This window comes from Corapipo altera, unplaced genomic scaffold (genome assembly GCF_003945725.1).
Source record: "Corapipo altera isolate COAL_440 unplaced genomic scaffold, ASM394572v1 316, whole genome shotgun sequence".
In the NCBI taxonomy this organism is placed as follows: Eukaryota; Metazoa; Chordata; class Aves; order Passeriformes; family Pipridae; genus Corapipo; species Corapipo altera.
Genome location: NW_020884974.1, coordinates 43,135 through 69,606, shown reverse-complemented (window position 1 = coordinate 69,606; position 26,472 = coordinate 43,135). Strand labels below are relative to the sequence as shown.

The 26,472-nt window shown below is 44.8% G+C and overlaps 1 protein-coding gene across 12 annotated transcripts in view; it reads left to right on the top strand.

Annotated features, from left to right (window-relative positions):
• The window catches only part of RABGAP1L (RAB GTPase activating protein 1 like), a 225,616-nt gene that overhangs the window by 187,071 nt on the left and 12,073 nt on the right, over window positions 1-26,472 (top strand). For 8 of the 12 annotated variants that reach the window (XM_027665273.1, XM_027665271.1, XM_027665272.1 and 5 more), the window contains one exon: window positions 20,162-20,254. In XM_027665273.1, coding sequence (XP_027521074.1) covers window positions 20,162-20,254 — 93 coding nt within the window. Of the gene's footprint in view, window positions 1-1,580; window positions 1,792-3,348; window positions 4,639-20,161; window positions 20,255-20,532; window positions 23,290-23,828; window positions 24,884-26,472 lie in introns of those variants that run through there. The other 4 variants (XM_027665276.1, XM_027665280.1, XM_027665279.1 and 1 more) reach the window with 4 other exon arrangements.

The following is a 26,472-nucleotide window of genomic DNA, read 5'->3' as shown; positions in this document are numbered from 1 at the left end:
TTCCTTGTTCCTCCATCACCCATCACACCACAGCTCTTTGTGGGGCCAAGCAATAAACTGCACTGGTAGTTTGGGCTGTTTGAAGCCCTGTGCTTTCTCCACTACTGGAAAACATGAACAAGCAAAAGGTCATCCCAACTCTAACCCAGATCCTCAGCAGACAAGAGGGAAGTTCGTGAAGCAAAATATTCCTGGCAGGCAGGTGACTTCTGAAGGAAACTTAGATGGAACACCCTTAGAAAGTGACAGTGGCAGGGTGGGAAAGACATATGAAAATACAAAGTAAAAATGTAAATTTAATTACTTAAAAAATCAGAAAGGGCTCATGAGTTCATTTAAAAGGCTTCAAAATAACCTTGAATGGACTGAGCTGAACAATGAGTGTGTACCTGTAGGCTGGTGTCCCAGCTATGCTGCTGGTTTGGGAAGGCTGGGAGAGGGGAATTTGGGTATTGGGCACCATAAAGTGAAGACTCAGAAGCCCTCAGCTCTTCCCTAGGTGGGCTGCACAGTTCCATGAAGGGGGAGCCCATGCCAGCATCACTGGTTTTTCAGGAATTCCTCAGCCTCAGCAATTCCAGCCACGCTGGCCTCTGCCACTGCTGGGAGAGCACATTTCCTCTCTCCATCAGGATGGCCTTGCTGGCTTTAATCCATGTAAATGAGTTTACAGTCATGCCTGCTTGCAAACCAGGAGCAAGCAAATTGGGAGGATTTACCCCTCTAAGTACATATGCTAAAGCACATCAAGCCCAGATTTTCCTCCACATTTGGAGGATTATTTTAAGAGAAACACAGGTGCATCCACCACCCACTTCTTGGGGGGAGGGCGGAGGGGAATTAGGCCATGCTAATTTGACATTTTAAATAATAAAAATAAATCTTGGAGGAGCAATGGCAACCATGTTTCTGGAATCTGGAATGGTGTGGGGCGTTCCTGGGAGCAGCGGCTTCGTGTTCGGGTCTCATGTGGAATCCCAGAACACATCTCAAGGTATTTACCTTCTGATGCCTAAAACTGGAACAGTTCCTGCTGCTCTCTGATGGTCGACAAACCCTGTGTGGGTGAGGAGAGAGCAGAGCTGTATCTGGGACTCACAGCATTGGACTTGTAACCAGGTGGTTTCCACTTGCTGGTTGTGCCTGATAAAGCCCTCCCGGGTCATTAGTGGGGACAGAAATCACAGGAAGAGCTGTTATTACTGTTATTTATTCCCTTTGGGGGAAAGAGACCTGTAAACTTATCCTGAAGACTGCCAAATGCCATTCCAAGTGCTCTGAAAGGAGTTTTACATTTCCTTCTCTGAAGATGGCTGTGATCTTCCCGGATTCATTAATACACAAAAGGCAAATTGCAGAAAAGGCCTTTGTGCTCCTGGAGCTGGTGGCAGGAAGGGAGGCTTAGCAAGGAGCTGCACATACCTCCCTTCCCCGTCTGTCAGAAGATCCCATCTCCGTCAGATAGCAGCAAGACATTCCTGGGGGTGGAGTGAGAAGCTTGGGAGGGAGTAGGATTTTGCTTTGCTAAGCCAGCTGGTTTGCTCAATTCAGGAATTTTCCATTCACCTCTATTATCCACCGGCATATAAATCCCAACAACTGCAATTAGGGCTACTTACCTTAAACAGTTCACAGCTTTCTACAGCCCACCTGTCCTTCTGCTGCCTCTCCTCTGTCTCCTGACTGCTTGGTTGCTCCGCTTCTCCAAAAATTCCTGCTTTGGAGGTATGCTTTCCCAGCTGTGTTGTGGAGGGGGCTGCATTCCTGGTCCTTGAGGAAGGCTGCTGCAAGGTAGTTGTGGTGTTACACAGAGAAGGGCTCTTTGCTTTAAGGAAATATGAAGCTGCTGTGTGGTTTTTATTGCCTTTTGTTAGATTATTCATCACTTCAGCACCCAAAAATCCTGGCACAGGGGAGGGCTCTGTGTGAAAGTGCTGAGAGGAGTGTGTGGTGCGACCTGAGGAGGTGGTGAAGGGCATCTCTGCTTGCCCTTTCCCTTCCAGTTCCTCTGGCATGAGCATGCTGCCTCTGTGTCTGGGCAGACATGTTGAGTCAGTCACTTTAATTCAAAATATTTAACTGGCTTGGTAGTTACAATTTTGTGCACCGATTCAGAGATAGCACAGGCTGTTTACAGGGATGTAAACTGCAGGTTTGGAGGGATTTGCAGGCAGCTCAGCTCCATTAGCTTGAAAAAAAACCTGAAAAACGTCCTATTTAAAGAGATGCATCAGCCAACGTCACACTAGTCGTTAGTTCTTGCAATTGCTGGTTAGAACATGCCAAAATTATAAGCCCTCTGTTATGAACAGATACGAGAAGAATTACTCAGCCAATAACATGGAGATTTAGTGCTGTTAAATCATCATAACCTTTCTGTTTGAGAGGAAAAGCAAAAGGTAATATAGGTTCTGGTCCATAATTCCTTATAAATAGAAATGCCTGTTGGCTAAATCCGGGGAAGTGTTTAAGTAGCTGCAGCTGTGTCTGATAATTTGCCTTCTCCACCTCCTGCCCTTATTGCAGAATTAAAATGGTCTCTCATTAACATGGGGCTGTTTGTTGTTGCACTGCCTGCTCCCTCCCTTATGCCTACCTGCCTGTTCCAAGGTAATGCCCGTCCCCATCGGGAGCCCCTGGAGCAGGTGTCAGCAGGGTGGGAGGGGATTTGGGAAGGGACTGTACCCGTGGCAGCAGGTGCCTTTGTCAGCACTCCTGGGAGGAGGCAGGGAGGGGCCACTCCCAGCGCTGTGCTTGAACTTTCACTGCTGGAGGAAGCCAGCCCTCGAAGGAAGGAACTGGGTCCCCGAGAAGAAACCAGACCCCCAAGGCAATGGAGCTGAGGAGGAAGCAGTGTTTGAAGGCTTTGGAAAACCTGAGTGGGGCTTGGCAGAGCAGGTAGGAGTTTCGTGCAGTTGACAGAGAGCCGTCCTGTGAGCTGGATTGGAATTGGAAGCTTTTCTACTGTGGGAATTAATTGGAAAACATTTGCAAGTCTTTGAAGAAAAACAAGGGAAAAAAAATGCACTGTAGGTGCATTGCAAAGGTACCTTTCTTCCTCCTGCAAGGGTTAAGCACGATCAGAATCTGCTTCAGTCTCAAGGGTTTAACCTCAAGTGCCGCATTTTTTGTTTGCCATAAGCCTATTAGAACTCTCTCTGTTTCCTAGTAATAACATGTAATTTCTCCCCCTGTTTAAGTGGAGGAGATGTTGGGGTTTTAATCCTGCCTGCTACAGCTGTTGCTCAAGTTCCCTATTCAAACGCAAATAGCACCTGGTGCTATTTAGATAACTGCAGTCTTTGATACTCAGGGAGCAGAGGAAGAAGCAAAGCAAGGTGTGTCTGACCCTGTTTGTTCTGGAAAGCAAGAGTGTAACCATATGCCACCACCAAGCTGAACTGGAAGCTTCTACCAGATCTGCTGCTTCCAGCACAGACTCTTTTTGGAGATGAAAGGCTGGAGTGCTTTCTGTTTCTTGAGCAGGTATGATTTTTCACCAGGAAGAAAAGGGTTCCAGAGAAGATAAAAATGTAGTGGATGTGTCTAAGCAAAGTGCCATGCCTGAGTGTCCTGAAAGGAGTTGCGTTTGGGATATTTTGTTTATTTCTTCAAACAATTTACTGTTTTCTACATCACTTCTTGATTAAAAGAAGAGCAGCACCAGATTCAGGTTAAAAACCTTTAACTGTGGGGAGTTTTAATTGCATAAATTGTTTTTATTTTTATTGTGGAGGTACAAGTTTATTCATAGAAGAGCTTTACAGCCTCACTCCATTTTTTCAGGGCTGTTTTACCCTCTGTTACTTGTGGAAACTGAAGGACTCTTTTTGGAAGGTTGTGACTTGATACCATGATCTTCTGCTAAAATCCAAGTGTCTACAGGGCACAAAATGCAGTTCAGATTTGTCGAAAAACAAAAGTGAGTGTTTTTAATGACTTTTAAGGGAGAGATTTAGAAACTTTTGGAAAATTTCAAGAAATGCCTTAGAGAAATCAGCATTACACTGATCTCTGTGAACTTACAAATAAGACAGAAGCAGCACTTCACTGGAAGGAGAGCCTCTGCTCATAAGAATATCAGCTTTCATGGGAGAAAGCTGGATATAAAGAATGAACATTTGCTACCAAGCTGGAGAAGAACAGCAGTGATTCCAGTCCTTCTGTTGAGCGCTGACGGATCTTTTCTTGTTTAACACTCCCCTGGTTTGCCTCCTGCTTTCTCATGCTCAGCCTAATCCTGGAATCAGCACAGGTTCCCTGGCTTCCCCAGGCTGCAGCCCATCCCTTTGCGAGCCGGGTGTTGGCAGTGTGAGCAGGTGTGCCGAGTGTGCTTCCCATGATCCCAGAGGCACCTCGGGCAGGACAACCCCCTGTGGGAGCCAATTTGCTGGGTCATGTTGTCTCTCGGGACACTCCTTCCCCAGTAGCGTCTCCAGGTGGGTGTGGACAGCAGCCACGGAACTGAGCCAGGGCTCAGCCTGGGATTGTCAACCTGGCCAGGCCGCTAACGGTGGCTGCGGCACCATGATGGAAGAGGTGTCCATCGTGGTGGCCTACAATGCCCATGTGTTCAGCCAGCTCTGTGAGGAGGACTTCCTGGCCAACCTGGTGGCAGTCAGCAAGCCCAAAGCTAGGGTAGGTGTTGCTCTTGCTCCTTGCCAGTAATGCTTAAGGTTATACTCTGTCCTGGAGTTAGGTCCTTCTGCTGAAAACTATTCATTCCTTAGTTTCTCTTTTCATTCCTTTTCCAGAAAATTGCTGTCATGCATCAACAAAATAAAAACGTTTCAGAAGAGATGAAATTATTTAAAATATCTTCCTGGGCTGCTAAATTTACAAGAAAGTGATTTGCTCAGTAGGATCATAGTTAAAATAGTATTTTTTAAATAATTGAAATAATTAAGCCAGCAAATGACTGAACTTCTCCAGCTGTAGGTGCTAAGTGGTGCAAACACTTTCTGTGTCTTAGAATGTCAGTTAAAGGGTCAGCGTAGATGCTGGTTTTGGGGGTGCAGGTTACTAAATCTAAGAGAGTCTGTCACTTCCCTGGGAATGCTGATGTTCCCCTTCTGTGTTCTGCAACCAGCATAAATATCTGTGAAAACCTTGTAGCTGAACAACCACTTCGTAAGCAGCATATCTCTTCATGTAAATGCCACGTAGAGTGTGGTCATCCTCCTCCCTCCTGGAGGGAGTGCTTGGAGGGAGCTGCAGGCTCTGAAATTTGGTGCTGAAGTTCAGCTTTGGTTTCAGATTCTCCAGCTGAGCCCATGTGGGAGCCAGGCTGCCTAGAAGCAGTCAGAGGAAGTGTTTGGAAATAAAGATGCATGCATTCAGCTTAATGTACAAGCAGATATTTCAGGCTAACTGCAAATCAGTCTGTTATTTAGCAGCCCAGTGAAGCACGTGTTTGTGCAGATTTGAGGTTGTGTGTGTGTGTTTGTATCCAGGTGGTTCCTCAGCTGGGACAAAGGGAGGTGTTCTATTATGGTGCTTTTTTCCTGTCTCTGGCCTCCTCTAGGCCAGAATTTCCAAGGTCCATTACAGCAGTTAGGCAATAAATATGGAAATTCAGCATAGACAGAACTGTGAGCTTTAATATGACCTGGTTGGAGGCTGGGCTCCAAGCAGGCTTTGATTAACCAGCACATCAGGAGTCACATGCTTTTCCCATGCTGGATATGTTTAATTATCCCATAATTCACCGTCCAGCCACCATTCCCCATCCTTTCTGCTCGTTCTGCCTTAGCTGGTTGCTGTGGCAGCAGGTACTGCTTTGCCTGGAAGGCCAGAGCAGTGCCTTCCCCGCAGACAGGTCCTGGTGTTGCAATAGGATTAACTGGAGCCAGGCACCGTCGGTTCTGGGAGAGGCTCCTGGGATGAGTCTCTCCGAGCGAGCGATGACGACAGTGGGGTTTCCTGGGAGCCTCCTGCCCTGAACTGCTGATGTGTTCTAGAGCCAGCACTTGCAGTTGTTAAATTAAAATCCCTGTGGTAAGAAAACATCTCATGGGTGGTTTACCCTGCAGTTCAAACCTTTGGGAAGTGCTGCTTCCAAAGTGTGGTGGGCTCAGTGATGGACTCTGCAGAGCACAAGTAACAGGAATCGCGTTCTGGATCTCTGGATTCTGCTGGATCAGCTGCAAGTGACCAGGGGAGAGAGGAACTGGTGTTGGAAGCACCACGTTACAGCTCCAGCTGAGTTTTGCCACTCTGAAAATAGAATGAACATCTTTTTAAAAATTACTTCTCTCCTTGTAAACAGAGAACAACTGTGGGAGGAACAGTATCGTTATTACTATTATTTAGAAGATCTGAATGACAGACTTTAGTGTAAGGGTGTCTTCTGATCATCTGGTTTTTTTTCCTGACTCAAAGAGCATGAACATGTTTGGGTGTTAACATGGGGCTTTGAGTAACCTGGTCTAGCGGAAGGTGTCCATGCCCACAGCATGGGGTTGGAATTAGATGGTCTTTAAGATCCCTTCCAACCCAAAACCATTCTGGGATTCTGTCTCAGTGCATTATGTACTAGTAAATAAATTAAGAAATATGTTTTTTGCTGGGTTTACACAGGAAATACTTGACTGCTCTTTTAACTGGTTTTGAAGGATATTAAGTAAGCAAATAATGGTGCAAACAACCTGAGGAGGTTTAAGATGAAGCTCATCAGGATTATGATAGGATTAGACAATGTGTGGGAGTCTGTCCTGCAAAGGGACAGGACTTGACTCAGTTTCTCTCAGTTCTCTGCTGCTGTGTTTAATCATGGGACAAACTGACAGTTGGGATAAGTTGGGGCAAACCTTGTTGACTCTGTTGTGGTCATTTCACCAGCTTGCACTAAGGTATGTACTGTATGTAAAGGGACGTTCTGCAGGAAGGATTTGTGGAGGGTTTGTTTATTCTGAGAGTTCATATTAATATCACAGGTATTTTGCAATCTGGGGTTCATGTCTTGGTTTGCAAAATCTAGTTTTGTTTATTTTTAAAGGCGTTTCTAACATGCTGCTCAGGTTGCAGAGAGTAGTTTAAAAAAATACTTCTACAAAGGCTTTCATCCTGTTCCGCGGTTTGTATGCCAGGATGGTCTTGGTGCAAGATTTCTGGCACTGCTGGTGACTCTTGTAGTTCCTGTGGGTTGTGCAGTGGGCCAGGGTGCACAGGAGTCCCTCTTGCTCAGAGAGCCACGTCACGATGTGAGGTGATAAAGGCTTAACTCCAAAACCAAGCCAGGCCAGGTGACAGCTGCGTGGGTTCCTTGTGCTTTAGGCCAGCCCTGCGTGACCTTCTGACACGTCCAGTGCCACACGAGTATGAACTCCTTGGGCACAATCAGAATTACCCGCTATTGGCCAGGTCCTATCACTTACAGCTGTATTTTTCAATGGAAAACGTGGATTTTTCACTGGAAAGCATAGCAGTGTTTTTGTAACATTGCTCTGGTGCTTGTAAACAATTAAACAAAATGTGGATGAGCTAAGATAAGGTTTTGTTAAATCTGCTCCAAAGCAACACTGTGTGACAGCAATCCCCCAACACATATTTTAATAAAATTAGTCATTTTGCAGTGTGACCATGACACACAGTTGTTTTGCTGTGTGGTCTTGCTTTCAAAATTTCAAGTTGTTCTGAAACTACCTTGCACAGATATGCAAAGCAGCACATAGAATGGACTGCTGCGCAGCTTGTGGAAGAATTGAGCAGCTTTACTCTGGGGAATTTCAATTCTCAGCTTATCTACAGAAAACTTGGACTCAAGGGGTTATAAAGATGCTATTCTAAGTGGTATAATCCTCTTAATCCAGAGCTGAAGGACGTTCTTCTGGAAAGCTTCATTGTATTTCCTTTTGCCTGCCTGCCTTGCTGTGTTTAGCTCTCTGTTCGGGGAAGTTATCGGCCATTCCACAGAAATAATTGGTGGTTACATGCAGGATACTCTGCTACAAGGATTTTTAGGCTCTCAGCTTCCCATGGAAGCCAAACTGAGGAGATTCAGAGCAGGTGATGAACTGCAAAGCCAGTGAAAAACTCAAGTGGCCTTGGAAGAGCACAGGGTGTAGTGGTCCATGGGTTGAAGTCTACCTGGCAGCAGCTGAACATTTCTAGGGGTTGATAGCAGAGCTGAGAGTGTTCAGCATCTTCAGGCAGAGGCACACCCTGATTTTTGGGTGGCAGAAGCTGGAAGGTAAGTGGTGGGCTGAGAGGAACTTGCTTGAGGTCCAGCAAGGCAAATGCAAAACCTTGGGAAGGAAAAGCTCCATCATCTATGCAGGCTGGGGACCAAATGTCTGGACAGGATCAGTGCAGGCTGGGAGTGGTGTGGATGACCAGAGCAGTGAGCAGTGTGCCTGCAGTGCCCAAGGCTGACTGTGCACAGGCAGGTGCCAAGTGGGATGGTCGTCCTCTTCCACCCAGCAGCTGTGTGGCTGCACCTCACCCCCTGCATGCAGTTCTGAGCCCCCTGGAGAACAGGGATAGTCACAGCCTCAGGTGGGTACAGCAGAGGACCACTGGGAAGGCAGGGCACTGACCACAGCGAGGAAGGATGGGGGGGTCGGGGCAGCTTATATCCCTCCTGAGCTTTCTCTTTTTCAGGCTGACTGTGGTCTGCCACCTAAAGGAAGGTCCTAGAGAGGAGGGACCCAAACTTCCAGAGTCACACAGTGACAACACAAGAAACGCTCATGATTTGCAGCAGAGCCAGTTCTGGCTCAGCACAAGGGAAAGCAGTTCTGCCCAGGGAGACCTTGGCATCTCCATCCTTGGAGGCCCTCAGGAGGAGCACGCTCTGACTATGAAGTTGTCCCTGCCTGAGTTGGAGGTTGGTCTGTGTGCCTTCTGGAGGGCCCTTCCAATCTCAGTTTTTCCTTGAGTCTCTAATTCTGCCTGTGTGGAGGAGCTGGCAGCACTTAATCTTTTGGAGCCCATTTTTCCCTGGGTGGCATTTCTGCTGGTGCTGCTGCCAGAGGAGGGAGAAGGGAGTTTGGGTGGTCACTGTTAGGAGACTTGGCTCTTTCCAGCAAGGATTATATCAATCCTTGTCTGAGCCTTCCCCGCCCAACAGAAGGAGGGATCCTGCTCTCAGGCTGTCTCAAGGAGCTGTCTCATCTCTGTCCCTCCCTTCTCTGTGGGGCAGGAGCTGCCAGATCCTTGTCTTTGGAGCAGCTCCCTTGTGCAAACTGAGGATCTTAAACCTCCTGCTGCAAGGCATTTACACCCTGCCCAAAACAGTTCAGGGGCTCTGCTCCACATCCTCTTCATTTTTTTTCCCAACTGCATCTCTCAGGTCTAAATGCAGTATTCCAGTATTGATCTTGGTGATGATCCAGGGTTAACCTTCCCTAGTCACCTTCCTTTTCCCTCTATCCTTTTGCATCCCAGGGTTCCCATGAGCTGTTCTTCTGCAGCCTGGCTCTGACAGCGGAGTCACATTTTTGGCACTGCAAAGGTGGTGTGTTATTCCCTGCCATTCTCCCTGTGCCAGTGTTTGTTCCCAGTCCCACACTGCTCTGTGTGGTCTCCTGAGCGGTGCAGATGCAGCTGCTTGTGGGGCAGTGCTGATATAATTACCATTTTTAAAAACAGTGAAATGAACCTATTTCTGCAGGATTATTTTGGTCAGCTTGCCATCAAGCAGTGAGGCAAGAGGGAGAGGGCTGTGGAGGAAGAGCTAGGCCTTGCCCAGCCAAGGGCAGGCTGCTTTCCCAGCATGTGCCTCCCATCCCCTGTGCTTCCCAGAGAGCACAGAAGTTTCCAGACTTTTTGGAGAAGTCCCAAATCCCTGGGACTGATCCCATCTCTCTTCATGGGATTCCACCCCAGCTGGAGAACTACTGCTCCATGCTGTAGTTAAGTCCTGTGGGCATTTGTTCTGGAGTTGGCACAGTGGTGTGTTTCAATTGAGGAAGCTGTTTCCAGGAATTCAAATATATATGTGTGCAGTTTCTGGTTCTTCTTGTTCTTCACTGCTCTTTCTGTCTATGTGTCATCCCCAAATCCCATTAAGGACTGTATCTTTCACTTCCAGGCCTCTGATGTAGTGTTTGATAGAGCTGCATCTTTGATGATTCCCAGAAGACACCCAGAATGTCATTAACCAGAAATGAAAGCTGTCATTGAATAATGATTCCTTTTGTCAATAGCTTTTTGACCCATTTCCTGAGCTTTTTAATTCATGTTTGTGGCTGTCAGATACTCCTTGGGTGGGGGGGTGGGTTTTAAGAAAATAAATCTCTCATGTGGCAGTGAAACCAGCACTAGAGAAGACTCTTATAACTGTAAAGCTACTTTTATTAATCAGACCTGTAGATAAGGAATAAAATGGGACCTACAGGTTATAAAATGATGCTGGCGTGGAACCAGTTTATCAGCTGGATCCTTATCAGCTCTGCAGAGCATTTGTGTGGGTTCCTGGTCTCAGCTCACCAACCAAATCAACCAGATGGGTTGATTGGTGGAGCCTAAATGTTGGCGATGCAGGGTGTTCTGCTCTGAGGGAGTCTCTGCTGTTTTAAGGATTTACTAAAAACAAACATGAGTGGCCCAGAGATCTTGTCTGCTATTTCTGTCCATGCTTGTGCTCTGCATAAAAACTTGCAGCCTGGTTTCCGACAGAGCTTAGCTGTTCTCTGGACAATAATGACTCATAACTACTTTTGAGCTCTAATTATTAATGCATATGAGCAACACTTACGGATCTTCTTCTTTTCCATATGCTTATAATCTCATCCAACCTAATGGAACTCAAGAAAGAATTAGAACTTTTTTTTTCTTCTGCATTTGGTTTTAATTACTGCTTTATTTGTTCCTAATTAATACCCTATATTATTTCCTGATGATTTTATTTTTTTATTCATGTCTGAAAGCATTTCTTCTTGCCGCCTCTTTATTGTCATTGTATCAAGAAAGAATTATTAAATCAATGTCTCAAATAGACATTTTTAAATAAGAACAGAATATTGAAACATTCAAAAGAAGGATATTTTGCAGCTTCCTCAATTTCTTCTTAAAAGGAATTTCAGGAAAATCGAGTTTTTCTGGGCACTTGAGAAACTCGGCTTCTGTTTCTGTCACCATTACAAGCCCATTCGGGAGAAGAAACTTGAAATAAGATTTTAGACATTATTGATCATATATGGTCAGTAGAGTCATGGACTTTGAAAGGAGTACTGAAACTAAATGAAAAGGCAGTTTATGTCTTTACAGAAGTCCAGTTTCTTGATTCCTAGAAGATGCAGGTGAATGTGTTAGTTACAAACATTCTGTCTTCATTGTCTACAACTGTTTTCATTCTCTTTGAACCCAGTTCTCAGAAGAATTTGTGTGCTGAAGTTGGAAAATGTATTTCAGTGGTTTTACCTTGTTGAGCTTGTGCTTTCAGGCACTGTTTAATACACACATTTTTTTTCTTTGTTGCTTCCTTCTACCTATGTCAACATGAGCTCACCAACAGCCTCCTCTGTTGACTGGAATGCTGGTGATGCTGGTCTTTGAAAGCTGTGGGTTTCCAGAACAATCCAGGTGGTTTGTTTTGGAGCAGAGTGTTAAGCTGTGCCAAGACAACACTCAGGGTGTTGTGCTTTTGCTCCAAGGTAGAGTTGCCAAAGTAACCCCGAGTTCCAATATCAAGATACAAGTAAGATGCCATATTTATTTGTCCATTACCTTGGAGACCACAGAAGCCGAGTATGTAGGCAAGAATAAGCACACAGATTGTCCACACTCAGGCTGAACTTCCAGAGGCAACACTCAAATGGATGAACAATGCAAATAAGGCCGAACCTGGATTCGTTCAAGGCGTGGAGGGAACTGGCTCAGCAGATGAAGGATTAGAGAGATAACAGAGCAGAGCATGGATTAGTTGTTGCACTAAAACACTGTGCCATGCTTCAGTGAGCTTTTCTGGTACCTTGGAGTTGGGCACTGTCCCACTGGTATTTTCAAAATGCTTATTATTTAATGTGCAGCTTGAAAGAATTTTTTTTTAGGGTTTTAGCAGTTTTGTTGGTAGAGCTGGGCTATTAGAAAAAACCAAGGCTTTTGGGAGGATGTGGTAAAAATTGTGTTAGTTGCTGAAATGCAGACAAAAGTATAGATAAAACTATACAGAAGGGACCGTGGAGCCCTCAGTGTAAGTATGGAATCACAGAATGACAGAATGGTTTGGGTTTCAGTGACCGCAAAGTCCATCCCATTCTAACCCTGCCCTCTATCCATGGGAAGCTATTTTCCTTTGTCCTATTCCTTTCCAGTCTCTCTTGAGCTCTCTTGCAGCCCCTTTAGGCACTGGAAAAGGCTCTAAGTTCCCCCTGGAGCCTTCTCTTCTCCAGGCTGAACAATCCCAGCTCTCCCAGCCTGTCTCCATGGCAGAGCAGCTCCAGTCCTCAGAGCAATTTCATGGCCTCCTCTGGACCTGCTCCAACAGGTCCATAATGGATCAGCTTTAATATAGAAAAGCTATCTATTTTCTGTTACTGGAGTAATGCACTAAAAAGTAATTGGTCTTAATACAATGTAAGTTTGAAATACTGATAAAAGTAATGAAAGGTGTTTGAGCATCAAGGACCTCCCCACACATCAGAGAAACCCAGCGCTGATTTTAAAGATGCGATGTGAAGTCTGATAGCATTACAGTTCTACTGATACTGTGGCACAGAGTTGATCTAAAACAATATGAACACATAGGACATGGGCTGAAAGAATGTGAGGTTCTTTGCTTACCTGGCATATGATTCAGAGTTGTGATCTAGCCCCCATCCTCCATCTCAGGAAGGAGATGATTTTTCATGCTGGGCACAGAGTGTGACAGGGACAAGACATGGCTTGATTACTCAGAAGAGCTGGAATCTAATCTGGCAGACAGCTGGTTTCACCAGCCTTGTGGCAGGTTTGGATGACATATTGAGCCAGGGGTTTATTAGCTAAAAGCTGTGGACTAAAAATGTTGAATGTGACAGGTTTTACGGCCTTGGTAAACCAATAATTTGAACCTGGTTACCAATCAGTTGCTGGCCTTGTGTTGGCAATTGTGAGATAGGTCTGCGGTAGTTCCAGCGTGACCAAGACTGGAAGCAAACCCTAACACTGTGTAGCTGGGAGAGGCTGTTTCTCTGCTAAGTGATGCAAGAAAATCCCCGAAGACTTTATCCTGAATGTCTGATCCTGTTGTCACGGGGATGGTGGTGAAGGCTGTGATTGTCTTCCTGCTCGCCCTTCTCTTCTCTTGCTGTGATGTGCTGAGGAATGCAAACCAGGCTCTGAAATTGTTGTGGGTATGGGTTAGATCGAAATCAGAGTGAATGATGCGCACCTTGAATTTTGCATAGTCACCAAGGAGACATAGAAAACCTTCAGCACTAAATACTGTGTGTCAGAATGTGTGTATGTGAGACGCGCAGAACCTCTTGGAGCTGTTATGTTGTGAGGAACAAACCACTGAATAAATTCTGTGCTGGAAAAACCGCTGCTGCCCACAGGAACTGTGTTACCCAGAGCAGGGCCTTGTCCCAGCTGGCTGGGCAGTGTCACTGCCCCGTTTATCTGATCCTCATTGTGGCTGGGGGGATATACAGGTGATTTCATTTAGCCGAGACAGTCTTTGGTAGCAGAGATCTCATTGTTCAGGCATTAAGTTATGTTGCATAACAAAAATGACCTGCACACAGATATTTTCCACCCAGAATGTTTCTGATGGCGGTACCCTTCAGCACAGTGCTGCTGTTGACCAGAGCTGTTGAAATGCAGAGCGTGTGCTGGCTGGCAGAGTGGATCTTGGCTGTTCCTTCCCAGTGTGTCTGTGCTGCAGCCCTTATCTGTATGTGAGAGGAAGCTCCCGTGTCTAGAGGAGCTGCGAGACATCAGCTGCAAGTACGGAAGGTAATCAGCCATTTCCAAGCGCTGCTTTTCAGCCACTCAGGGTGTCTCTTCCTTGCTAAAACAAATAGACTTGAAGTGGATAATAAACCCTCTGTATCTCAAAGTGAAAATGAATTTTTGAATGCAGAAAGGCAGTTTGGGGACCTGAAAAGGAACGTTTTTGAGACATCTCTGCCACGGGCAGAACATCATTTCCTTGACCCTTATTTTTAGCTGCAGGTGTCCCTGCAGCCTCTCAAACACAAGCACTGTGGTCAAAGTGCACATCAGTGTTTGGAGTTACAGCTCAGGGAATCCAAATTCCATTCTCTTTCCCTGTATTACTGCAGGATCTCTGTACAGTGGTGCTTCCTGAATATCTCCTGGTCTCAGCTTACCCTTAACTTTACTGTTTTGCTAACTGAGCCTAACTAAGCAGATATTTAAACAGCAGGGCAAGGGAAGAATGATGTGTTATGCCTGTTTCAGCGGGTTTAGGTGAATGGAAATACATCGTAGAGATTAAAATCTGACAAAAGGATCTGGTGTTGGAAATGATCCAGTGTCACTGACTCTGCCAGTGCACTTCTGAATCACGGGAAATGGTGCGGGTGCTCAGTAAAATTTTGCAACCTGCCTTTCCCTTGTTTTTATAAATTTCTGTGGGTGTCCATTTGCAAGTGAGATATTTTCATAATGAACTGATATGGAAGAATTAAATAGAAATAAAAATTCATGGCAATGCTGGTTTCCTTTGCCTCCAGCCAGCTTTCAGGTTGGATTTGTGTTATCCCAAAGACTCTCTTCAGGAATTGTTAAACCTACGGAGCTGGCTTGCAGAAGGAAGGAAACTCTCCCCCTGGAAGGAAGGGATACTCTCAGGTGTGCCAGGGTGGAGTTGCTTCCCTGATGTAAAAAGAGTATTTCTGCCGGTTCTGTTTCCAAACACAAGGTGGAGAGATGCTGTTCTGCAGCAGCACTCAGACAGGCACAGGTTCAGCAGGAGATCTCTCCAGCACAGCGTAGGCTTCCAAGGGATTTCAGGGAACATCTCCTTCCTTACAGCTTAGATGGTAAAACAGCATCTGACACTCGGGGCTTTTGTTGTGCCCCAAAACCAGGGGTGAGATGGTGTTGAATGAACTTTATGGCGTGTGGTGGAGTGGGGGTGTCTGAATGTGGTGCTGTAGTGTGGTGAAACACTGATGGGGCTCTTCCACTGCATTTCAAACCTGTGGTAAACCAACCTGGTGTCAGTGAGCCCTTCCCTGCATGGTGTCAAAAGGAGAAACGGGAATTCTTCAAGCTGTGCTCCAACCTGTGACTTTCCTTTGCAGACTACCCAGCACAAAGAATTTTGTGAGAAATAATGATTTGCCCTCTTTCCTCTCAGATTTCATGCTTGTGGGTAAGATCTCCTTGGAGATCCAGTTGTTCACATTGTATTGCATAATAGCCAAATATGACATCTCACTGACCTCCTTTAAAGACTAATCCAAGAGACAAGTCTGTTGTGTCAACATGTACTGTGGGGTTTGTTCTTTCTTTTTGGTAGCTGCATCCTCCCGAAAGAAAAATGAATGACTTATCTACTTCTGAGTCTTATTCCCAGTGACAGATGTGACAGGATACTTTTGACAGCCACATTTTAAGGAAAGATCAAAATAGAGTTATCCATAGCAATGACTGCACAGACCAGAAGAGCACTGAATCAGTTTCTTCATCTATAATTGTTACATTAAAACCTTCATTTGGCCTAATCAAGTGTTTAAATAGAGCTGTATTTCTTAAAATAGAGCTGATATAGTTGTATTTTAAATATGAAGTATTAACTAGAACAAATTGGTACAATTTGAGTGTGAACTAAGACAATGTGTGTGATGGGAAATTTTTTGTCAGTAATCTGCTTTTGGAGGGGCACAAGACCCTCACCTCAGCTTGAAATACCAAGCAAATCCATCACCAGTGAAACAGAAAATTACATCACCTGCTTCAAGGAACGAGAAAGGAAAGCACTGCACACTTTCTTAATTGCTTTTTTCTTTCCTTTTTTTTTCTTCCACATTGAGGCAAGAACTAGAGAGGAAAAAATGTCAAGAGTGGAGAGATCACAGAATATTGGCTTCGTTGTTAGTGTGGTGTTAGTGTGTTTTTGAAGTTTCTACGCTGTGCTAGATAGAGAAAAGAAGTGGGAAGGTGGGAAAGAGAAACCCTGCTCAGTCTGGCATTGTGGCAGTGCTGGAAATCAGAAATCAGATAATAGGATTTCACTGTCTGGATCAGCCTCTGGCTGTCTGCAGTATGTTCCGGAAATCACTTTATAACTCTGCTTCCATTTCCTTGTCTGTCAAATGAACATCATGATAACTGCCTCCTCCGAGCACTGGGGTTGCACTGGAGCAATAAAGCATTTGGGAGGAAGGAGTCAGAGGTGTGTGATTTATGAATCCAGCAGGGTCAGGCTGAACTGCCTGTGAACAGCCAAAGGAATCATGGAGTGAGGGGAAAGGGCTCCTGGAGCGGATGCCGATGCTCAGCATGCTGCCCATGCCCAGGGGTGCCCGAGGAGGTGACGCAAATCTTTCCAGCCTTGTCTGAGCAGAGACAAAGTATTTTTGTTTCTCCCCTCACTGCAGTGAGTCCTTGGAGCGTTCGGTGCCTTGGAGTTTTTCAGAAGGAGGGTTCTGCTTGTTCAGTTCTTCTGCGTGAATGTTTTATTAGGATGCTCTGCATGGCTCTTTCCCCACGTACAACTTGTCATGACGTGATTTTATGCTTGAAGACAATAAAAATAAAATGAGTCAGTGAGATAAGGTATTGAGATAAACAGATGAGCAATATTTATAAACCATAAGAGTCTCCTAAATTTGATAACCATCAGTTTGAGCCAATATACCCCATGGTGCTGAAGAAAGAAAAAAATCAATATTGCAGAAGCTTTTACAGGGAATTTATGAGCACTTTGTTCAGGATCAGTGCATGAAGACAAGCATAGCTAGCACTATGCACTTACTTATGAAAGGGCTTATTGAGAAATTCCTTGTTGAATTCACAAACTGTTCCGGGGAATTAAATTGAGGAATATGGAAATGGGCTTTTAAATATTTTTTTTCCATTTATTAGTGTATACTCAGAAGAAGAAAGTGCTGTGATAAATTATCAAACTCCTCTGAGTAATGTGGCTGAATAGACAATAACAGTGAAGCACAGTCCCTGCCAAAGTTCCTAAGGATACCTGTTCCAGTTTCTATCTTATAAGTAGATTAGTATGGGCTGGTTTCTAATAGGAATTCCTCCCCCCAGCCCCTTAAGATAGACTTTCACTGTATTTAGGTACTACTTCCCAGTTAAGGTTGTAGCATAAATAGCTGCTAGCATGCATCAGTCACCGTATTCTCTCAAGGAGCATGGAAGCTGTTTTGTGTGTCAGACCTGATGCTTACACTTTTCCTGATCTGATCCCGGTTTCAGGTATCATTTACTGTCAGTATTCCTAAGAAATTGTTGCTGTGCTGTTTGCCTGGAGAGTGTGCCAGGCATGTGGGCCTCCCCTCAGCCCAGGCCAGGGCTGTGGGTGGCTCCTGCAGGGGTGAAAGAGGGAGCTGATCCCCCACATAGCCCCAGAGCACCATTTTTATGGTCCTACTCAGGCTGTGAATTAAAAGATAAGAAAATAAAGGAGACCATATAGATAAGAATGGTTGTTGGGATGAATTACCAGGCATTAAGAAATGGTTGTGAGTTGTTTGTGAGTGGAAACAGGTGAAAACAATGGGGAGCAGAGTTAAATGAAGCAGCTGAGGCTTGTTCTCCAGTGCTCATCACACAGTTTGGGATGTGACCTGTTCATATCAATTTATGGTGTTGTTGAGGCAGATTATTGAGTGCCAGATCGATTCCGTGTGAGTTAAATGCTGCCTCATCTTGGAAGAGAATATAAGGTGAAGCCAGAGAAATAAGGCTGCTCTCTGGCAGGGTAAAAAGTTAACATTTAAAAAGGTGCTAGAAGAGCTGCAGGCCACTGGCTGATGAGTGTGAGCAGTTGTGTCAGTGAGAAGCAGCAGTGACCTCTTGGTGCACAGGCTCAGTTGGTGAGGGACAGCTGTGGCATAATGCTGCTTTATGTCCCATTCACTCTCTTGGTAAGTGATTTACTCACATCATTACTTTTGGCTGTATTTTGTCTGTATCTTCTAGAGTATGGAGAGAAGCAGGATTTTTGTTCACAAGCAATTTAAGCAGATCTGGCAGCTGAAGTGCAAAGGGGGTGCTGCTCCAGGCAGCTGTAAAGGTGAGGCTGTTGGAGGGTCACTGGAGACAGTCCCCACCACCCAGGGCCAGGCTGAGGTGAGCAGCACTGCTCACTGAACCATGGGGGGTAAAGGGTTGCGAGTGTGCAGTTTTTACCTTTGCTTTACATTCTTTCTTCTATTTGCACACAAAAAAATCTGTCTTACATCTCCTATCCCTAAAGACAATGGGATTTACTGAAGCATTCGTGTGGCTGTGTGGATGGGAGGCTTGTCTCTCTCCCTCTGTAGTGAGACTTAGTTCTTACATGCACTTTAAAGGTTTCAGTGAAAAGCATCAAGAATCAGGAAAATCTTTGATTGAACAGCTCATCTTCTAAGTTACACCTGTGTTGTGCCTTTTGGCCGTGCTGCTCCACAAGGTCTCCCTTGTATTTCTCTTTATTTCCTGCTGGTTGCATATTGGAGCACAAAACTGCACAGAAGCACCGGAGAACTGGGTTTGGAGGGTGTCCTCAGAACACCCCAGCCTGGGAGCCTTGATCTGCTTCTCTGAATGAGAGCCAAGTAACCCTGGTGGAAGGAAGGGATGGCTCAGGCTTCAGATATGTGATGTGTTCGCTCCATTTAGAACACTACTGTGAAATGATTCCTTATCCCTGACTATTAAAGTAGCCTCAACAGTTCCAGGTTGCAGCTGAGACAAAACTGGCTGGGGTTGAGTTGGGAGTGTTGTTCAGCTGAAACGTATAAAAGCATCTCTGATTTGGTCATTTTCACTGCACGGTGTTTTGCACTATGAAGTGGAATTTTCTTGTATGTTTGCCCAAAGTGCTTCATGTTTTTATCTCTACCCTCTTTGCTTTCAGATTCCATCAGTAATTGTGGGAATCGGTGCTGCTTTAATTAGTGCTCCCTGTGCACTGTGCTTTGCAGATTACAGATTTTACATTTGCCACCTGTACCTCCCTCTGCAGCAACACCAAGCACTTGCTTTGGTCCCTCCCTGCGCTGCAGAGCAAGGAGGTATTCCCTTTCCCCAGGAAAGGGAAAAACAACACCAAATCCTATCTCTGCTCATTGGCATTTTTTGCCCTAAGGGAAGGTGACAGTGGCATGTCCTCACACCAGGAGGCAGCTAAACACAATCGATACAGGCAAGAGGAACAGATAACTGCGTAACAGATCCAGGAAAAGCCTGTGCTCACAGTTCTGGTGGTACATGGCGTTAGGGATCTCTCCCGCTGCCAGCAGGTGTTCCAAGTAATGCTGTCAAAGGTCTCCAGGCAGAGATGGGGTTGCTCATAGAGCTCTGCCTACCCAGGTGATGTGAAAGCAGAGGATCCCCATGGCCTGCTTAAAAGAACACAGGTTTCTCTCTGTGCCATGCTTGAAGTGGAAGTGGTGTTTTCCCAGGACGAAGCAGCCTGGGATTTGACCTTTCTGCATGGCTGTTCACTGAATTTGTTTGTGGTTTCTCTGCACTGCAGTATCTCCACCTGTGCCTAGGAGGGCTCTGATGCCAGACTCCATGAGGGCATTGGTCACAGGCTGTAATTTAGACATTAATACTCTCCAGCAATAAAAACCATTACTCTGATCTCCCCCAGGGAATTGTCCTGTCCTTTTGTATGAGCGCTCCTTTATTCTCCTCTCACTTGTAACAGTTGTCTTGCTAAGGCATTGTTTTGGTGAATCATACATATCGAAGTGTGTTTTCTTCTTCCCTGTTCTCCCACCCCTGTTGTTCATGCTCTTTTTTTTTTTCTTGTTACTCTTCTTAAAATGTCTGTACTTTGCTCTTGTTTCCCTTTAAATGTTTGAATAATCAGCAGCAGCGGGCACAGAAAGATTTCTGTCGATGTGAGCTGTATTGGTAAGTATTTGACACGGTTTGCTGAGTAGGGAAGGGGGGGCAGTGGAGAGAGACTTTTATTCAGCAGCAGCTTTCCATCACTTCCTCAGTTTCTTGTTTGCAAGGAGAGCTTTCAGACAGCCTTTCCGGTGTTCCTCTGATCTCTAAATGCATGTTTCCCGAATCTATTCCACAGGTGCCAACGAAAAAGCTGAAGAAATATGAGAGAGAGTACCAAACCATGCGAGAGAGTCAGCTGCAGCAGGAAGATCCTATGGACAGATATAAGGTAGGAGATGCTATACAGGAACCTGTTCCACTGGCAGATCCCATGGGAGTGACCCGGTTCCAGCAGCTAAGCAGAAGTGTGTGTACCACACTCACCTCTCTGGGATGTGCTGGTGCAGACCTTAGGGAAGTGCAGTGCCAGGTGAAACTCAGCCCCTTTCTTGAACAGGCACTTTAAACACTTGAACTTAGTAGTTCTTTCCCAGGAATATTTCAATCACAATTTGTAACTCTCAAGACATCTGCAAGTAGCCACATATAATATTTTTCTTCTTTCAGTTTATATGTTTGTAGGTAACTCTCCTGCTGTTGCACTTTTATGGGAGATCTTCATGAGCCGCAGAAACAAAGGGGGATTCTCAGCTACAGACACAGAAAGGAGAAAATACACGTTGTTCTAGCGCAAGCTATGTGCAGTGGCATCCTCAGAGACTTTGGAAGATGAACTCTTCCTTGGCTGATATGATCCTTGTTGTTCATTCCTGTTTATACCAAGTGTTAGTAGTTTTTTGTTAAGATAATGCCTGGTACGGTGGGACCCAGGGGTCCCTGGCACTGCTGCAATAGAATTAGCAGTGATGGATATCTTGCTTTAGGGCAGCAGAGAAATAAAGGTTCAGTTGGTAATAATGATAGCTCAGTAGTTCACCAGAAAAGAATAGTTTTTTAATTTTGGATTAGCTTTGCTTATCTCGCCAGTGAATTTGCTCTCACTGTCACAGCTGCGCTCCTTTGCCGTAGGTTCTGTGTGCTGGAGGCTCTGCCCCTAGGCACAGAGTTCACTGAGTGTTTGGGATCTGGTCATTGCTCACCCTAGTTCAAACAATTCAGGTTTCTCCAGGTGAAGCTGCCAGAGATGAAGCACTTTATTGCCCACTGCCCAGGATGCCTGGGAACTGACAGTGCTTACATATCCCTGTACTGTTTGCCTCCTGTTCCTCACTGTGCCTTAGTATGTTCAGTGACATTGCAGTTGGTACAGAGCCTGCCAGGAGTGTGGAGTGGTGAATAATCTTATTCCAGTGGTCTGTGAATGTAAGGAAAGTGCACCATTTTCAGGAAACCAAAGTATGGAAATCTGTAGTTAGAGACTGTGCCTTAATTCGTAAATGTGGCAAGGTAGACTTACAGGTACAGAGAAAGTCAAACTCACTTCTTTTTTTAAAAGCATTATCTGTGAAAAATTATATTTTAAGTGTAGTTTTTATGCTGTCAAAGAGTGTAGATTTCATTGTTTGTGAGACTTGGGACTGCTGAAGCAGCCAAGAACCTATAGCAAGTATGACCTATTTAGGAAAAAACACAACTTGCTGCTGATAAACTTCTAAGGTTTTTTTTCGGTGGTTCACTTATAGTACTGTGGAATTAAAATAATGCTTAGAAAACAAATAAGGTTCTTTAAAGCTCTGTGAAAGCATATTAACTAGTTAATCATGGGCTATGGATGGTGAAGAACATTATCCCAAACTGCAAAAGAGGATATAGAAAGCGACCCTTGGGCCACTGTTGATGTGGGTCACTGTCACAGTCAAGATCACAGCCCAGGGTTCTGGCTTGCGCTTCTGAAACTCAACGTGGATTTTTTTATTAAGCTGGATTGGGTCTGATCCTCTTAGCAATGCTGTGATTAGAGAGTCCCCTAACTGGTTAGATGAGTTCAAAGTTCAGACACATTCTTCAGTTGATGGGTGCCATGGAAAAATGCTTATAAGTGTTCTTTGTTCCTTGTCTTGCTTGTTAAGATTTTATTCCTGTGTCAAGCAGAGGTTGGTAGGAATTGACATTTCAGGAGGGTTTCTGAAGGTCATCAAGAAACACCTCACAGGCAGCAGGTGGAGAGCCAGCCTTGCTTTTTGCTTGTCCTTTCAGTCAGTGCTCTGCAGCCCATGTGGTCGGAGGTGCATTTCAGTGGGGCAGCACCAGGGCTGGGCTTGGTTTGGGAGAGGACAAAAGCCCTGCCTCTGAGCACAGCCCTGCTGTCAGCTCCCTCTGTGTGGGCTGTGCCCCACAGCCCTGCAGCCTTGGAAGTTTTACAGTTTCTCTTCCCAGAACAAACCAAAGTTTTGGTTTGCTGCCCAGGAAGAGGACGTTTCATGGATGGGATCACTGGAGTGGAGATCCCTGCGGAATATTCCTCAAGAAAGAAACGAGCTCTCAGACTGTTGATACTTCTTAGCTGTAGTTTTTAGAGTGTTTGTTGTTTGCAGCGTCACAGTTTTTATTGCCAGCAGAGGTTTTTCAAGACTGCAGAGGCACAGGCCCTTGTGAGCTGCAGTGGTGGAGGATGTCTGAGTAAGACACCCCCTGTGGCCCTGCCCTGGGAGGAAATGATGGTGTGTGGAGAGAGGCAGATGAGCTGGGTTTGCAGCACTGGGCCCACCAGTAACCAGTCAGGTTTGCTCGACATGTTCAATTCATGTGCTCCCATGAGCTGTTACACACACAAGAGTTCCTGCCCAGCTTGGATTTTACATGTTGATTGTGATTTGACTTACCAAAAGAACAGTATTAAAGAGTGTGTTATTTTTGGTGTTTGTTTCCTGCTGTATTTACAAGTATTATTTAGGAAAAGCGTGTGTTTTTATGGACACTTTTTCACTTTGTTTTCCATTGCTTTTAACAAATTATCACATTTTTGTCAGATTTTTAAAAGGTGCAAAAGGGAAATATGTTCTAAATTGCTGTTTGTCACTGGATTTCGTGAGTTTTGGTTAAAATAAATTACAAATTGCCTACAGAAGCCAGGAAGAAAAGTGAGTTGTACGTAGAGAAAAAGTAGTAATATAGTTTAGATTGATATTTTTCTAAATATTATGGGGGGGTGTTCTGTGTTTGAGAACACCTCATGTAACAGGGTTTGGTTCGCTTGATGAGAAATTTCCAGAATTGAGCTTGGGACTTGATTTAAAATAAAGAGAAGAAGGGCTGGAGTTTTGCAAGCAGACCCTGCTGTTCTGTTCTACCTTTTCCTCTGTGGACCTTGTTGTGCAACAAAGAAGTTGTGTGTCTGAATAAATGTGTGATTTGGACATAATAGCCTTTTGTGTGTTTGAAGTGGAAGCGAAAATTAATATATTGCTCATTTTCATTCAGTCATGGTAGCTGAATGTTAACATCATGAGGAAAAACATGATGATTCTTGATGTGTGGGACATTGTCTGTGGTTTCTAACAAACCAAATGTGCTGAGGCAGTTTGGGGGATGCTTCTCCAGAGTCACCAAGTGGAAAATACAGCCACCTCCAGGAGCCTCTATGTTGCTTCCCATGGCAGGTTTTCCTGGATGGTTTGTTGTTAAAGCCTTTTGGGTTTCTAGATGGAAGTCCAAAGGGTTTTCCTTCAGAGCTCCTCCACAATCAAGAGCCCTTTCCGTTGGGCTTATGAAGAAGCTGATGGGGAGGTATCAGAAGTAGAAAAGGCCTTGACTCTGTGCAAGCCCTGCTCAGCAATAACAAAACCATCTCTATCCCATCAACACTGTTTCCAGCACAAATCCAAACCACAGCCATGCCAGCCGCTGTGAAGAAAATTAATTCTACTCCAGCCAAACCCAGTGCAGGGTGTTGCTCAGCAGAAGCAGAATTGCTTAAGGAGGTTGGTGACTCGTTCCACCCCACTTGAATGCAGCTCAGAGAGGATGCATCATCACCACTGTTCTCCTCAGGAATTGCTCCTTGGTGCAGGCTGGAAGGGAGCAGAGGGTGGAGTTCAGCCTTTCAAGTTTTCCTGAGCTGAGCCTTGCTTTCAAGTTGGCCTTCTTCTTTCCATCCAGCGTGTGATGGGAGCTGGAGTATATCCTCTCTAAAACTCAGAACCAAAAACCCACTGAAGAATCAGCAAATTTTTTTTTGTTGTTGTTGGTATTAAAAATTATTTTATATCCTGTTTCAACTGTCTTTACACCAATGGTTGAAAGCAGTGTTTGGTCTGTGACTTTGCAGGAGGTAAGTTTATTTGTGTTTGTGTGTATCAGCGGTGTTTGTCCTTTTTGGAAATGCAGTATCCTCCTTTTAACAGTTAACTCGAGCTCACCAGCCGCCTTTTGTAACCAGAAGAAGGAATTTGGGAAAGAGGGATCTCTTACTTTACGGATTGTAGAAACCGAGCAATGCCGAGGAGAAGGAAATGGTTGTCATAGTCAGTAATTTAGTGGTGTGGAGAGAAGGGCAGGAAGCTGTCTGTTTACACCAGGGACAGCTAGCAGGTCTGACTGGTTGGCTGATGCCAGGTTACAAAATGCTGCCTGGGATGGGAGTCCTGCTGTAACGAACCAGCTCCATCTGTTGAACTTCTTGTCATTGCGAGCGTATTTCATAAAACCCTGTAAATATTTCAGAGCCATTGGAAATAGTTTGCTACACATGAAAAGCACTATTTGCTATTTCTGTCTTTACTGTGTCACGTTAGGTTTTATTTAGAGTTAAGCAGACTAAGAGTTTCTTCCTGAGGAAGGAGGCAGTTTTTCACTGCTAGATCTGGGGGGGAGGAGCTGGAAAAGACAAACCATCTCATCGGGCATTCTGCCCTGGGTGGAAGGAGAGTAAAGGTGGCCCTGTGAGAGGCTCTCAGCTGGACTAAGAGTATGGTGAACGGGCTAAAAACATCTCTTAGCTATTGACCGGATGCCCAAGGTAAGAGATCTTTGTCTTATCCCAATGTGCCATGTATGTTCTCATTTAAGAGGAGGATAGCGCATTTCCAGCATGGAGCTTGCTTACACACTTGTCTGCCAATGCAAAGCAGGAACTCTCAACTTCACACTGCAGCTTGCTTTGCAGACACTGAAGCTTTTGGCAAAGGCATAGCAGAAATGTTAAAGCCAACTGGGTTATTTTGTGAAAATCTTAAGAATTTGCTGCTTTCTCCTAAGCAACATCCCTACAGAAAGGTACCGGTGCTGCAGCACCTGGCAGCAATACTGTCCTGATCTGCGCTCAGGTTTTATGTGAAGCCAGGTCTGACAGCTGCCTGCTGGCAGAGCTGTGTCTATAAAAGCCAATATTTCTAAGGAGGTGTGAATAAAATACAGGAAAAAAAGACTTTAGAGATGATGACGATGATTGACTGCGATTTGGTTTTACGCTTTAAAGTTTATATTATCCTTAGAGAAGAATTTTACTTTTAAAAATTCCCTATCCCATACAGGTTACAGTGCAATTAAAATAAGAAAGATCTCCAAAGCTGTGTGTCTTTTAGCAGTGATTATCTTAACTGTGCTAAGATAAAAGCATTTTACTTAGAGTTTCTGTACAAAACAAGTTATTCAAAGTATAATCTTTTGGAAGGGAAACAAACTTACTTTCCTGTACAGGGCAGTGCCTGGTCTAGTTTCACAATAGGCTCACATTAAGGAGAGAGAATTTGTAGAAGTTCTGCTTCCTGCCACAGAGGAAGTTCCCACATAGAAGAGACCTCTTTAGAGCTCTACTTGTCCTGTTTTTGTTTAAGCCGAGCATGCAAAATCTGCTTACACCAGAAATGAAAATTGCAGTTTCATGGTGGTGATTTTGGAGAGAAAAAGTATCTAAGTATAGCTGGTAGGCAGGAGAAAGTGAAAACAGGTGAATAATGTGCTTATGCAAGAAATCACATTTTGCAGGAATGTGTTCACTGAACAACTCTTGGAAATGTTTTTGTCTTAAGTGCTGATGTATGCTGACTTTTATTGTTTTGTCTTGGAGAACATAACTTACCTTTCAAGTGAGAAGAGGTCCTTTTTGAAATCTCTGCATGTAGGTTGCTGCTCCTCCACCTACGAGTTTCCATATGAATGTGGTGTTTTTCCTTGAATTTCCATAGCACACAGATTCCTTTTGCAGCCTGTTTTGGTGTGAAAGATACACAGCCATTTTGTGACTGAAGGCCAGCCTAGTTTTTTCCTCTCTTAAAATCCATTTGAGGAGGGCACCTCTGTCTGTCCCACCTGGCTGTGTTGTTCTGAAGATGAGGATTAGTATTTGATGTTGGAACCCTGGGAGTTCACTGACCCACAAGCATCTTTTGATGCTTGGTTCTGTTTCTCAGCCGTAGAACAGTCACTGAGACTGATTTTTAAAACACCTGAATTATTATTCTCATTATTATGAAATATCATTCTCCTGTGCACTTCCCTTAGTGCTCCATGGAGTCGTTTCTGCCTGTGTGGAGTGGGCAGGGAGGGCAGTGCAGCGAGGCCCTGGAGTTCTCCATTTGGTGTTCCCCTCATAGCCCACTGGCAGGT